The sequence below is a fragment of the Capricornis sumatraensis genome, chromosome 6 (genome assembly GCF_032405125.1).
Source record: "Capricornis sumatraensis isolate serow.1 chromosome 6, serow.2, whole genome shotgun sequence".
Classification (NCBI taxonomy): Eukaryota; Metazoa; Chordata; class Mammalia; order Artiodactyla; family Bovidae; genus Capricornis; species Capricornis sumatraensis.
Window position 1 is genome coordinate 71522915 of NC_091074.1, and position 16177 is coordinate 71539091.

At 42.7% G+C, this 16177-nt stretch overlaps 1 protein-coding gene across 1 annotated transcript in view; it reads right to left on the bottom strand.

Moving 5' to 3' along the window:
• The window catches only part of GABBR2 (gamma-aminobutyric acid type B receptor subunit 2), a 367358-nt gene that overhangs the window by 211082 nt on the left and 140099 nt on the right, over positions 1–16177 (bottom strand). The window contains exon 3 of the mRNA XM_068974355.1: positions 3153–3323. Within this exon, the coding sequence (XP_068830456.1) occupies positions 3153–3323 (171 nt within the window). The remainder of the gene's footprint in view (positions 1–3152; positions 3324–16177) is intronic.

The window sequence follows — 16177 nt, forward strand, 5'->3', positions numbered from 1 at the left end:
GCCTGGGGCCGCAAAGCTTTTGCTTGGTAGATTTGGGCTTAGAGATCTGGTACCAAGTCTTTCCTTCTTTCCTCTGATATAAGTCTTTGACCCAGAGAGGGTAGAGCTGAAGCAAGTGCCATCTTTCTGGCCACTGGTTCCCCATGGACCCCTGATTGTCCTGGCAGCAGCTTTAGATCTGGTACACCCAAGCCAACAAGGTGAAGTGAACTGCCTGGGGTCACACAGACATTGCTTGGCAAAGTGGGGCCCAGAGATCGGCATATCTGATCCAAGGCCTGAGCAGCTCTGGCTTACTGCACACTAGCTTTGAATCTCATGGATAGGGGCTCCAAGGAGCAGCTGGTTCCAAGGTAGGATAACCCTCAGCCCTCTACCCCTTTCAGAAGATTAAGGTTTTAATTAAGGTTTCCCCCCATTTCCCTCTAACTTCGGGATTGCTTTCATTTGACATTCCTTCCAGTGCACCAGTCCGGAACAGAACTGCTTGATGCTGCTGATCGACCAGTTTCATAAAAGGACTCCAGTTTCCTCTGCACTCACGAAAAGCTGTTAGCTCCTGGAGAGTTTCCAGGGCCTGCACTCCAGTGATGCAGCCAGACATCGGGAGAGGGATGCCAAAGCCCTTGGGCACAGAGAGGAGTCAGCTGGGCTGAGAGATTAAAATCGAAAGGGGTTCTTGCCAGCAATACCACCAAGCAACATCCTGTCCTTAGAAAAGAGGCTTCCCACTGAGATGCCCTGAAACCTGGCTGAAGGCTCTAACACAGCTGTGCAGGGACAGAGATGTGGTACCGAACTGACATTTCCTGACGCCAGTGAGGACAGAGTAATGGAGAAAACACTGACCAACAGTCTGTCAGGCTTCCAGCCTCAGCTGGGCTCTTTACCAGCAAGTGCCCTGGGGCAAGAAGGCACCTGCCCTCTGAGAGCCTCAGTTTCCTCATCTGTAAAATGGGAACCATAACCTCTCCCTAAAGGGCAACTGGCTGTTTGGAAATCTATAAAGCTTGGGGCTGATCACGTATCCTCTTTAAACCAAAGATTGGGGTTTTTCAAACCTCTCTACACAAAGGTAGTTCTCATGTGACTACAGGTAGTTAGGGATAGGAAGAAGGAGCAATGGGCTGTCTGGACCTGGAGTCTAGATTCTGGGATTCAGTCCTGACTTCTCTGTCAACAATCTTGCATAACTTCAGAGATGCTTTAAAGCCCTGAACTTTGTTCATTCCTCTCTCTGAGCCTCAGTCTCCCCTTCTGTACAATGGGGAGGTTGGGGGAGGTGTCTCTAAGAGCCCTTCAGGCTATGTCAGCCAAAGACTCCATTGCAAAAAAGCAGGTCCCTCCAAGTCTCAGCAGAGTCCATGTGGATGGGGCCACAGGACTGGCCCTGCCCACTCTCACCATTAATCTGCTTCACACTCATTCTAGAACATTCGTGGCTGCTGTATAAAGGGCAGGCTTCCAGCAACAGCCTCTTCAGTGTTTGGCAGTGAGTCACTCCCACTGGAGGTCAAGTTCTCTTTGTGCCTCTGCCTGGGGACTGGGAAACAGAGGTGGGAAGCTGAGGACCATTCTTGTCAGGGAAAATCTGGCCTTGTTTGGATGACTACAGATTACTTCTGCTTTTCAAGCACCTCTGAAAATATCCCTCTCGGTGCATAAACTGTATAGTTTGCAAAGCTCTTTGAAATTCATGACTCATCTGATTTTGGCAGGAGGTCTACAAGATGGGCTTGGGAAGGGTTATTGTCCCCATTTTGTAGGGATGGAAGCTGCAGCTCAGAGAAGTGAGGTGACTTGGCCAAGGTCGCACAGCTAACGCATGGAGTGGCCTCTCCTTCCCAGGGAAAAATGGGGCAGAGCCTCGGAAAGGCAAGTGCAGAGCTGGCGTGGAAACCGGGTCTGGTGGTTCCCGGCCCTGCTCCACTCCACCTCCCCCCCCGCCACCCCTCGACTGGCAGAAGGGGCGTGTCCTCCCCAACTACTCTCACAGAGGTCTGCTGCACACCCACCGAACACATTTCCCTGAGGATCTGCTCACAGTTGTTTCTCTTTCTTTCTCTTGGGCTCCTAAGCAAACCTGGACTGTACCGTCTTGTGGGGAAGCTCCAAGGACCAAGAGCACACATAGGAGAAGACAGGAAAGTAGGGACTATAAAGAGATGAGGGAAGAAAGTAAGAAACCATTCTGCACTCAGCTGAGTGGAGAAAGCTTTTTAAAAGATTTGCTAATATCCACTGTCTGTAAGAAATGTGTGGAAATTTTCAAAGTGGTTGGAGGAACTAGAAATTAGAACAGGCTTTCTGGAGATCAGCTTGTCTGAACGTTTTAAATGTCCCAGTAACTCTACTTCTAGAAGTCTATCGTGAAGATGCATGCCTAGGTGGAATGGTGTTGGCTGTGACACCAAAAAGCTGTAAACATTCAGTAATTTACCATCTATCCACCTGACAACATCATAGCCCACTAGTAAGAATGAAGTCAATGAAGATCTCAAAGATCTGTTGTAAAGTGAAAAATGCAAAACATCTACCTAGTACGAGGACATTAGGTTTAAAAGTACTGAAAAAGGTCTGGGCAGAGGAACATTACACAGAAAGCCGGACTTGACTTGGAAGAGAAAGAGGATTTAGAGGAATTGGGTAAAGCAGCCCTTTTCTTTCTTTCTTTCTTTCTTTTTTTTTTTTTTAACTATATGTAATTTAACTTCTCTTTTCCTTGCAACAACAGCAAGCCTCAGAACACCAAGTTGTATATTTGTAAATCATTAAAACAAACAAAAACTAAAAAAAACCCATCCAATCCACAGTGACTTTGGGAATCTTCATTCCAAGCTAGCTTCTCCCCAAATTCTCCTCACAGGAGAAACATTCTTGGTGGCACCTCGTGATTTTGGATCATCACTAGGGTCTGCAGCAAGAACAACACATCTACGGGGGTGGTGAGGGAATAAGCCACATGATTTAGCCAGAAGGCACAATGGAGGGAAGGTTCCACTCCTGAGCTGTGCGAGTTGGAGGTCTTCACCAGCCCCAAGCACAGTCGAATACCTCAACAGCTCCAAGGCCCCGGAGCAGTGCCCACCCTGATGGAGCTGTCGCGCCCCTTGCCTGGAGGTGGGTGAGGGGCGCCTCCCAGCGGCGCGTACCTCTGAGAAGCGCTGCACATCCTGGGTCAGCGTGCCCACCCGTCTCCACTGGTAGTGCTTCAGCAACTTCAGGATGGCTGGATTCACCGCGTTATCTGATGGGACCGTCCGAAAGAAGTAAGGGTATTTCTTCTTATCTGCTAAAACAGGCGTGGTAGCAGCAAAGGACAGCTGAAAAACACAAAAGAGACAGCATTTTACTGGGGGTACCTCATAGCTGTAGGCCCAGGATCTTTCCTAAGGGAACAGAGGTCTTTAGTTCTCACTTGAGGTACAAACACAGGGGCAAAATACTTTTAACCTTCTTACTGCAAAAGTAACATGTTACAATTGAAGCGGCTTTTAAAAATGCAAAATAAGGAGAATGTTGTCGTCTGCCTCCTTCAGATCCTTTCTCCATGCATGGCAATGAACTAAAAAAAAGATTCTTGAGATCATTCTATATACACATTTTAACTGTTTGTTTATTCCCTCATTAAACATTGTCTTAAAAGCATTTAACCATCCTGTTAAAACTTCTTGCAAACATTTTATCATGTAAATTTTTAATAGTTCCATAATATTCTAGCATCTGAACATACTGTAATTTACTAAATTGTGTTTAATTTGGGGACATTTAGACTATTTCTAATTTGTCACTATTATCATATTATTCTACAAGCACCTTTGTGCTTAGCATTTTTCCCCTATATTTCAGGCTTTTTCCATAGGGTAGAGTCTGGGATGTGAAATTTTTCCCAAAGAAAGAATGTGAGCTTTTAAAGACATGGGATGATTTGAGAGAATAGCACTGAAACATGTATATTGCCATATGTAAAATATGTAACCAGTGCAAGTTCAATTCATGAAGCAGGGCACCCAAAGCCAGTGCTCTGGGACAACCCAGAGGGATAGGGTAGGGAGGGAAGTGGGAGGGGGTTTCAGGATGGGGGGCACACATGTGTACCTGTGGCTGATTCAAGTCGATGTATGGCAAAAAACAGCACAATATTGTAAAGTAATTATCCTTCAATTAAGATAAAGAAATTAATTTAAAAAAATAAAGACTTCATACTTATTTCCAAAAAGGATTGTATCAATTTGCACACCCACTAGCCAGGTATAACTACAGAGGATTAATCTTACCACATTCTTGTCAACAGACAGAAATAAAACATCTTTCTATCTAATTTATTAATGATTTATTACTGAAAAACTGGAATCATATTGCATTTACCTTTTTCTATGTGGCTGATTACTAGTCATAAGTCCTATTTTAGGAATTGCTTTTTCATGTCTCTTATTTATTTTTTGAGTGGTATTCTAATGCTTTCCTTATCAAATCTAATGAAGACTGTTATACGTACAGCATTCAAACTCAAGCTACTACAGGTGCTGCAAACACCCCAGCTTGTTTGCTTTTACATTTCATGTGTGTATATTCTAATTTACAGTCAGTAGTCAAATCTGTCCATCTTTCCTTTTATTAGTCCTTTTTCTTTTAAGTGCATGTGAGTTGCTAAATTGGATTTTAATTATCTGTCCTACAGGGCCCAGCATAAATGTCACCTCTTCTATAACATTTCTTCTGATCTCTGCTTTCTCTTCCCCTCAGCCTCATCCACAGAAGGTGGTTATCAAATTTTTTGATCTTTGCAGTGTGACGGTGGAAAAATGGTATCTTCTTGTAGTTCTGATTTGCATTTACCTTATTAAGAGTGAGGTTGAGGATCTCTCTGATGTTGAAGAACAATTTGCAGTATCTTTCTGGAAAGTATTCACATCCTTTGCTTGTTTTCCAATTGGACTTTGAGTCTTTCCCTTACTGGTTAGCAGAAGCGATCTTACTGGTTAGCAGAAGTAAGGAGATTAGCCCTTCGTGATATAAGTTGCTAATTCACCCTCAGTCTGTACCTTTTCTTTTGATGTTTCTCATGATGTCTTTTGCCATATAGAGTTGTTTGCGTGTGTGGCTGCATTTATTAATTTTTTCCTTTCTGTTTTCAGGCTTTATGTCATATTTAGAAAAACCTTTCCCAACCTAAGATTGTACGAGAATTCCTCCATGGTGCCTTCTAGCCTGTCTGTCATCCTCCCCTGTCTGTCCTCCCAGGTCATCGCCTGGTGAGGGAGGAGGAAGATTCGGTACCCGCATGTGATGAGCGCTGACCCAGCTGATGGTCAGGCTTTATATGACTCTGTGGCCCCTGACAAATCATTTTGCTTTTCATGTGTCTAGCAAGTATTTAATAAACTCTTGGATAGTTTTTTTGTTGTTGATGGGTACCGGTAGCTCCAGAATTTTGTGACCACTGCCATAGTTATATCTGTGCATTACTTGTTAACGCTACTTGGTCTAGTCTAATCTTCATCAGGATGCTTCATTTACCAAACTTTGTGCTCAGCATACCTAAACATTGTTTTATTTTTGGCCATGCTGCACAACTTTCAGGATCTTAGTTCCTTGACCAGGGTTGAACTTGTGCCCTCAGTAGTGAAAGTGGGGAGTCCTAACCACTGGACCACCAGGGAATTCCCAATACTCTTTTTAAAAAGTAGTACTTCCTTCCTTCTTTTGTTTCGTTTAAATCTTTGATCCAGAGAGGGCATGGCTGAAGCAAGATCTCTCTTTGCTGCCACCAGCTTTCTCCCCCAGCATTTGCTATTCCAGCAGCTCTAGATTCAATATGCTCAGAGTCCAGCTTCAGCATCTTGGGAAGAAACGTCCTGGCACCCCCAGCCCCCAGTTGAAGTTGCTTTTCTGCTCTTCCTGTGACCTGAGGAAGCACTTCTTCCCCCCAAGACTTCAGCAGAGCAGGGCAGTAGCAATCTTGTCCCTTTGGTGACCTGGCTCAGGCAGTAGATTGCCACTACCTAGGGTCCCCAGATCTCCTCGGTTCACTTGGCAGCCTCAACAGGTCCCATTTGTTGGAGCTGAACACACAACAACCCATCAGCTGTCACCGGAGCTAGAGACCACCTATAGAAACCGATTTCTAAGATCCCCACAGAGACAGGACATCATCCCAAGCTTGGTTGAGGTCAAGGACAGATCAACTGTTAAAAAAAATTTGGGGGGGGGTAGAGTAAGCCCCAGTAGGGAGTACCCAGAGAGAGGAAATCCCAGCTGGACACAATAAGGACACTCACATCCAGAGTTGTCCAGCAAGGGAAGGCCTGCTGACAGAAGTAGTGAGATCCCTGTGTCTGGAGGCATGCAAATGGAGGCTAGCCCGTGGCCCAGAAAGAACACAGAGTGGCTTCAAACTGTCTGAGAACTCCTGAAAACCTGTATGAAAACACCTGTGGGGCATGCATATGCATATAGACACACACATTTTTCTGAAAAGAGGATCCATGGCTGCCATCAGATTTACAACAAGGATCTTACAACCAACCAAAGTGAGCACATCTGCCTGAAGGTGATACTTAGGTCCCATAGTGATGTAAGAAATAGACGCTCTCTACAGTCTGCTCAGACCCAGTATCTGTGATTCTTCTCTCAAGATTAAAACAACACTTCCAGTTACCATAGGTCAGTGTAGGAAGGAGCTATTAAAAAATCAGAGAGACACTATTTCAGGACCTGGGATGGTATATGTGCAATTGCATCCCCAAAAATGCTTATCTAATACAATTTGGAAAATATTGGTTTTCTGATGTGATTTCTGAATCACACTCTGGTTGATACTTTGCTATTATTGTCCCATTAGTTCCAGGTCCACAATTAATTGTTGCTTGAACAACCTCATATGTTTGCCCTGTAGGTAATTACAGTGGTTACTGTTCAGTGAATAAATGGCCCATTGTGTTTACAATGGGCTTGGAGTACAATATATGCCCCGGGTCTAAATCATGTTGGGTGCAAAATATTAACTGGCACTGACATTTTCTGCACCATTTGAGATAATGCACACTTTGATTAGATTGCTTTGCATCACTGTTCTTCTAGCTTTAGCCTCCTAAAACTTTCTTCTACCGGCAAAGGCTGCAGGCGCTGGGTAGCACTGCTGAACTTCAGAACTGAAGGAACCTGAGAAATCATCTAGTTCTGGGGTTCTCTCTCTACTCTGGCTACACACTGGAATCACATGAGGAGATTTTTTAAAATATTGATGACTTGGTCCCACTCCAAACCAAGTGAATCAGAATCTCTGGGCATAGAGCCCAGGTATCAGTATTATTTAAAAACTTCCCAAGGTGATTATGGAGCCCAATGAAGGTTGAGAATCACTAGTACAGCTCAACAGCCCTAGTTTTGAATAAGCAGACTGAGGTCCTGAAATGGAAAGACATCGAGATACCCATCAAAATTAGTAAGAGGTAGAAACAGAATTCGAATGCAGAGCTAAAGGACTCTAACACCTGTGTTCTTTCTTCCTCAGCTGCCTGTGTGCCAGGCTTTCCTCCTCCAGCACAGACACCCAGTTCCTGCAACACGTGGCCTGTCAGCATCAGGACCCCATTCAAAGATCCAATCTCCTGCCTCATTTCACATAGCCAAGTCAATTTCTAAACAGACTATGACTGAAGTTTCAAGTTAATCTCTACCAAGGATTATTTCAGAGAGTACTTTTAAATTTATTTTACAGTTTCATTATCATTTCTAGTTTTATTGCATTGTTTTGAGAATTTGGTGTATACAGTGTCTGCTTTTGGAATTTATTGAGATATTTTTTGGGTGGCTTATTATATAATCAATTTTTGTGACAGTTCCATGGTAGCCAGAAAAATAGATGCAGTCTCTAGTTGTAAGCTATAAAATTCTTTATCAGATTTTTGATGCATAAGAGATATAGCCCAACTAACCATTTATATTACTAACACATGCTTTGTATTTTTGTCTACTTGACCTATCAAAGACTGAGAGGTATGTTGAGCTTTTTTCTATTGTCTCTGACAATTTCTCCACGTTACTCAAATTTTTTGCTTTTTACATTTTGATTTTATGTTGTTTTGAAAATAACTGCTCGTTACAGTTACATCGTTATTTTTCAGCAATGTATATATATCCTTCCCTACTGCAAACAGCAGGTACTTACCAGATAATCACTGAATGATTTGAGGATTAAAATATTTATCAAGATAAAATAACCCTGTTTGTCATTTATTGCTGTTTGTTTCATATAATATCTTGCTCAATATTAATGCTGAATTAATATCTTGATATTAATATTGAAACCCTTTATTTCTTGCTTGCATTTACCTGTCATAGCTCTGATTCTCCTTTTATTTGTATTCCATTAAGATTGTTTTTAAGTATATTTCTTGAAATGAGGACATGAATGTATTTTAAAATACATGCTTATTGCTGCAATAAATACTTGACATTGCATTCATCATCTTGCTGGCAGTCTTTTTTTAAAAAAGAAATGTTTCCTTTTTGTTTCCTTTTGTTCCCTTTGGTTTTCAGACTCCTCCATTCTTCTCCATTCTGGATATATTAATCTTGCTTTTTGTCTTAACCTGTTAGACTATCTTTTCATATTCTGAAGAAGGGTGAGGGGTTGAAAATTTGCTGAGGATGACCCTCTGTTGCTTTGACGCATGGTAGAATATATCTGGATATAAAATTCTTGGGCTACCATTTTTCTGCTTTGAACCTACAAAGTGGTACAGAGGAGAAATCTGAGGATAGTTTGATTGTTATTCATTTACAGGTAAATGACTTTCTCTGTTTGGATGCCTGAAGGGTTTTTTTCTTTATTCTTAGAATTTAAAAAAATTGCTTAAATAGTTGTGGATGTGGCACTCTTGATTTTATCTGGAACACAGGGAGGCTTTCAATCTATAGGCTCAAGTCTTTTAACTAAAAAAACATATATATATGCATATGAACATTTACACATATATATAATAAGTATAAATACATTATGTAAATGTAGCATTTATATATAACATATAATGCTATATATTCATTATATTTATATTACATTAATATTCATATATATCCTTGCCTCTCCACTAGAATACTTGATTAGCTACATGTTGTCTTTCATTCCCTAAATCCGTATCTGTATTTTTTCTGTGATTTCACATCTTGGTCCTTCTCCTCTGCATTCTGAAAGACCATCTTACTTTATCTCTTATTAGAGGGTACCTGAAAATTCAGTTTCACTAATTTCTGGTAAAAGGGCCATATCATCCACAGTCCCGGTGACAGAGCACCAGGGTTCTCATTTCTTCACATACTAACCACCATTTGGCATTACCTGACTTCCTACCTTTTTGCTTATCTTTCAGGGATAAGGTAGCTCTTTATTAATAATTGATTCTGCAGTGCCCCGAACATAATGTGGTTGAGTAGCTGTATGGATACACCATTCAAGTTCTTTATTCAGTGGGTTTGCTTTTCAAGTCACTTTCGGTGTTACTGTCCTTGCCATATTTTTTATTGTTATTGACTTCTTCCATTTTCTAGTAATTTTTTAATGATCAGAACCCTTTTTTCTCCATCCTATCTCATGTTTCATGGAGACCATGTCTTTCCTGCATATGACTGAAGCTGCTGAAAGTCTTTCTAAAGTTTTTTTCTTTATCCTACAATAGCTTATCTTCAGAGCTGGACTCTTTCTCTACTTCTGGGTATTGTGAGTCTTCAGTGATTTTTGCAGTATTTTTTCAAAGGCTGAATGTTAGGTATTTTCAATGTACTCATCCTCAAAAGCATGGCAGGTATTTTGAGAGGTGGCCTATTAACAGATAATACATGGATTGCCCATGGCCCTGTTTTCTGTCTGTTTACATTGTAACTGAGTATTTTTTTCTCAGAAAACTGAGGAACGAGGGTTTGAGCACAGATTTTGGTGTCTAGTACGCTCCCCCCTTACATAGTTCGGTATTAACAAGTGCCTGATTTCCTGATTCTCTGGGTCAACACAGTACACCAAGTTTCTGTCCTGCATTGCTGCCAGGAATTTTCTTTTCTGCCTATAAAACTTTACTTTGGAGATTTCTGTTTAAACTTCTTGTGCTCTGCTGTCTACCCTCTATCTAGCTTTGTCTAGGAATTTATAGCTCTGTTTGAATTGAGAAAGATAAATGAAAATGAAGAGGAAAAAAGCATCTTGATTGCCTCAGAGATCAGCAACTGTGACTAGAGGCATAGTTGTCCAAATTTCTGATTGGATGGTAATGAATTTGCCTGCAAGGCAGGAGACCCAGGTTCAATCCCTGGGTCAGGAAGATCCCCTGAAGAAGGAAATGGCAACCCACTACAGTATTCTTGCTTGGGAAATCCTATGGACAGAGGAGCCTGGTGGGCTACGGTTCATAGGGTGGCAAAAAGTCGGACATGACTAAGTGTTACCCAAGGAAGGAAGGATCTGGGTCCCTAATAGATTCTGGGGGTTGGTGGGGGAGAGAAAAATCTGTTATTTTACAGGGCAGCTGTAATTTTATGCAGCAAGTTTCCGAGTGCCAAGAGACAATATTTGGTAGAAATTTCTCAAGCATATCCCATCTACTTTATAATCAGCGAAGCTTCCAAACATCTAGACTGTCAGTAAGTCTTAGAGTCCCTTAGTTCTTTGAGGTAGGATTTACTATCCATTTTACAGCTAAATAAACCATGGCCCAGAAAAGCGACACAATCCATGCAAGTTCAATGCAGGAAAATGTAATTTTGACTTCATATCTGGTTGCCTTTCTTTTTATTTTTTAATAAATTTTTAATTAATTAATTTATTTATAACTGCACTGGCTCTTCATTGCTGCACATGGGCCTTTTATAGTTGTAGTTGTTATGACTCTGCAACCCCATGGACTCCAGCACACCAGGCTTCCCTGTCCTTCACTGTCTCCAGGAGTTTGCTCAAACTCATGTCCATTGAGTCAGTGACACCATCCAATCATCTTGTTCTCTGTCACCCCGTTCTCCTCTTGGCCTCAGTCTTTCCCAGCATCAGGGTCTTTTCTAATGAGTCAGCTCTTCACATCAGGTGGCTCAAGTATTGAAGCTTCAGCATCAGTCCTTCCAATGAATATTCAGGGTTTATTTCCTTTAGGATTGACTGGTTTGATCTCCTTGTTCAAGGAGATCAAGAGTCTTCTCCAGCACCACAAATCGAAAGCATCAATTCTTTGGCGCTCAGCCTTCCTTATGGTCCCACTCTCACATCTGGTTGTGGAGAGTGGGGGCTCCTCCTCGTTGCAGTGCGCGGGCTTCTCGTTCTAGGGACTTCTCTTGTTGCACAGCACAGGCTCTAGGCGCTTGGAATCCAGCAGCTGGAGCACACAGCTTCTAGAGCACAGGCTCAGTAGTTGTGGTACATGAGCTTAGCTGCTCCGCAGCATGTGGGGTCTTTTCAGACCGGGGATCAAACCTGTGTCCTCTGCGCTGGCATGAAGATTCTTAACCACTTAACCAGAGAAGTCCTGGTTCTCTTTCTTCAACCACCTCTGATGCATCAGTCCAAGATGAGGTGGGGCAATGACCCAAGGCTTGCTCTCTCTTCTGAGACCCACTAGCACGGGGAAGAAACTGCTTATTTCAAGGCTTTCAGGGTGTCTCAAACATAGCTGGTGTCTATGGTGGGCATGGTTGGTCCTGGGAAATTCTGGAGGACACACCCTTAACCAGAAAAGTGGAAGAGGAGGCAGCCATCAGCATCTCTCTCTGAGTTCTGGCTTGCTGTGGAATATTCTGTACAAGTTCAGGGTTAGTGTATGGAACTGTGAGTCTCTTTCACATTAAGGGCCCAGAGGTAGAGAGAACAGGAGAGTGAAGCCAACTATACAGACACTTCCGGGAGCTGGAAAACCAGGCTTACCCTTGTCTCTATGGCTTTGAGAGCAAAGCAGAGCAAAGCAGACATCCCCTCTGTGGGTGTCTGTTTTTCTCATCTCTAAAAATGATGGATTGAACCAAAGACTTGAAAGTTTCCTTCATCTGTATACCATACAACTCTATACTTCTCTCTCCAACAACTGAGGAGAATGATTAAAGAGTTGGTTAGTTTTGTGTGGGTGTGTGTTTCATTTGATCTGATTTATTCTGATAATTGCCATTGTGTTTCACTTCTCTTTTGCAGATTCAAGCCTAAATGAAAAATGTAAATACACCTCCCAATTTCAGGGTCTTTATTAAACTCTCAGCCACTGATGAATTCTTCTCTAAATGTAATTCCTTCTTTACCTGGTTTGGGGCCTCTGGGTTTAACTTGTCTGCAGAAATAAACCATTTTTCAAGTGGAAAATCTAACCAAGAACAGCCTGGGTTGCTAAATCCTAGGTGAGAAGTGCGGGCCAGATGCCAGAGGGGAGAAGATGATTGAGGCTTGCTCTTTTCTCCACTTGGTTTAATCTTCTTCCATGGGTTTGCTGACTGTTTCTGTAATTAAATGAGGGAGGTATTTGTCATCTAGGGTTCCTTTCAGCCAAGATGAATGGAATGCAACTTTCTCAGGAAGCTTCTGACAAAACCCTGTTTGTGGCCAGTGCCAGGACATATACAAAGGCGCCAGGCTGTGTGCGTTGGGAACTGGGGTCCACTTCAGATCTGCGCCAGGTCACCGCTGCGCCCAAGCCCTGGCGAAAAACTGTTTGGACACAAAGTGCCTCAACACAGATGCCTGTGAGACTAATGTGATGTGGGGTGGCCACAAAGCATTTCCCAAGTTAAGGAGGGAAAATGAAAGCCTGGCATTTGGGCGAGTTTCTGCAGCCCCACTCCAATAAGATTTGCTGAGCAGCATATGCAGACTGCCTCTGGGGCTTGAAACTTCTTCTGGAACCCCCTGGGGACAATCACCCTCCTTCCTATTGATGACATTTAGTGCTAATCACTCAGAGATGCACAGCAGTTGAGTTGTTATCACCCATGTCCATTGTCATGTCCTTAAAATCTGGGGACTCGCAACAATTCCTGCTGGAGGCAGGGAGGGCATAATAGAGTTTGCTCCTCGTGGAGAGTGCTGTGCCCAAGGCCCCATGAGCAGCAAGGGGCAAAGCTGGGATTTGAACTCAGATATTTTGCCTTCTTCAAGGTATTGCCTAGTGAGCACCTGCCTTGGGGCCAGCATTGTGTGAGGGGGCTTGACGTGAAGGGTTCACTTTGTCACTGAATGTGCAAAGCCACCTTATGGGACAGAGATTATTTTGATCTGCATTTTTCGATGAAGCAACTGAGGCTCAAAGAGGTTAAGCCACTTGCACGTAATCACACATCAAGTGACTGGCAAAGCAGGGAGACTGATATCACCAGCTTCCATTCCACAGACTGTTATGCTTCTTCTGTGTGATGAACAACTTCCAAAATTCATTTCCTGCTTTAGTCTAACTTTGACCTTCACAAAACGCCACGATACAGAGTAGACTTTATTGCCCTAATTTTATAGATGAGGAAACTGAAGCTCAGAGAGATAAGTGACTTGCTCAGAGTCACATGTGAGCAAGTAAGCGAGTAGCAAGGTTAGGGCTCAAGGTTAGGTTGGGACTTTTCTTCTTGAAATCTGGTTCATCTCTCCATCAAAAAGGCTGCTTCTTAGGAAGGCACCTAGGTACAATATGGGAAAGCAAGTGGGACCATTTAAGAGAAAGCAAAAGAAAAAAAAGATTTGCTTAAAAGAGAAAAAAACACACAACAATACTAAATCCGTGGCTTATTATGCTTCACTTGCCTGAGATGTTGCAATTCAATTATATGAGACAAAACTCATATGTATATTTGACATTTTATTGAAGACCAAATTCTTCACATTTTTCTTTTTAAACTTTTATTAGGATTATAAACTACATATATAAGTATATAAAATATATATGTTCAGTTCAAGGAGTAATAATAAAATCAATATCAACTTGTCGATCACCCAGTTTAAGAGAAAAGCTTTTATTTATGTGCAAATTGTAAAGTAACTTAATTTTTTGCTCTTTAAGATACATTTTTTTTCCATGTGGCATTCTGTGACTTTTATTTCCTTCTTTACTCCCCTCTACAGTATTTCCATCATTGTTTTACGTAAAGAAGTTTGCAAAACAAATATTACTTCCTCCAATCCTTTTTTTCCTCCTTTAGAGTAAAAAGCTGGAGTTAAGTAGAGAAAGAGCACAACCAAGCCAGTGCTGAGAAAGCAGCATGGTCCATGGGGTAAGAATTCTGAGTTCCAGCTTGGACAGGCTGGGACTGAATGCCGGCCACACCACTCACTACATGACTACAGGAACATTACTTCACCTTTGGGGATCTGTCCCCTCGGAACCAGGGTGACAAGCCCCCTCCCCAACCTTAGGGCTATTCTGAGGGTCTGAATGCACAGGCATCCAATCAATGATTGTTAATGTTAGATCACAGTTTCCAGACTGAGAAGTTATGAGAACTGAATGGTATTTCTTACAATTAAGAAAAGCCTTTTAACTGACAAAATACTTTCCTTCAATAATACCTCAACCCCATGAGGGCAGAATGGAGGAGAGTTTACCCATTTTAACGTGAGAAACCTCAGAGAATGGAAGGGTGCTTACGGTAACGTGACTACTACCAGGCTGAGACATAATTCTAACTCATAATTAGGGTCTAATTCTAAATCCTAACCTAGCAACTTAAAAATGTCCGGTTAATTGGAGGACTTCCTTGGTGGTCCAGTGGTTAAGACTCCATGCTTCCGATGAATGGGGCATAGTCTCCATCCTTGGACAGGGAACTAAGTTCCCACGTGCCAGGCAGCGTGGCCAATTAATAAATAAAATCACTTTTAAAATGTCTTGTTAATTTTTAAAAAGTAATGATTGCTTTGCTTGTCTGTGCACAATTAGAACACGTGTCTTTAATTTTTCTTAAACTTCTGGTTAGATGCTTCATTCACTTCTCCCTTACAGCTGTGTAGGTGACAAACGCAGGAAATTAACAAATTACAATAGAAGATTCTGGTTTCCTCAGTTCCTTTGCACTTTGCCTTCAGCTGATGTCTTTAAGGGTAAGAAGCACTTGTGTGTGATCCCAGCTGTGAAGCCAACTGCCTTTTAATTACCACACTGCAAAAATCATGTCTCCTCATGTCAATTTAGCACCTCTAATTAGCCGATAAGTTGACATCACATCTATGGAGGGGGAAGGGTGTGCTGGGGCCCAGCTCGATGCTTGCAGTGGGAGAAGATACAGCATTCCCATCTGCTGAATCCTCCCATCTCTTTAGAACCAGCTCCTACTCATCTGTCCAGGACTGCTCACAGCCACCTCCTCCATGAAGGCTTCCCTGCTATCCCTCAGCTCTTCCAGCACTGTTTCCTTCCCTTCTTTTGGAGTGCTGAGAAGTGATTGATAGCTAGGCCCATTTCACTGACTGGTCTGTGTGCATTTTGTGGGCTGTCTCCAATCCTCTCTGTAGCTATGAGAGAAAAGAAAAAAGAAGTGGACAGAGGAGGCAATAGGATCACAAGGGGCCTCCATGCTTGCCTTCCGGACAAGAACTCACCATGGTTTTCACACAGAATGGGGCTGAGGAAGAAAGCAAGCACTGGTTTCTGTGGCTGAGAAAAACATGGTGTTAGCTGGGCCTGTGACCTTGGAGAATCTCAAGGGAGTCCAGGCAAAGCTCTGGGCTCTAGGACTCTACTCAGGAATCACTTGACCAGGACAGGCCAAGACTCCTGAGGGGACCCTGCAACACCTGCCCCACAGACACAAAGACAGAGAGCCCACAAAAAGGTCAGGAGGGTGGAGGTCACTGGGCATCTCAAAGCCCAGACAACTGGGCTTTAAAAGAAGGGGTCACTGTAGGTTCTGTTTACAATTGTGAGCCAACATCTCCCAGAACCAAGGAAGGAGAAGCAGAATGCTGGACTCCAGGCCTCTCAGATTTGCTTCATGATCAGTCCTGGGGAAACTGAGTAAGTTAAATCAAGATAAAAGATTCTAAGGTGCTTTCCAAGAATGTGAAGTCTTCTTCACGGGGACAGAGAAGGTCATCCGGGACCAGTGAGCCTGGGGCTAGGACACAAGGAAAGGAGCGTGACTATGGAACTGTCAAGACCCAGCTCTTCCAGTATAAGCTGCATGCCCACCAGCAATCCATTAAACCTCAGTCTCCCTACCTATGAAATGGAAAGAA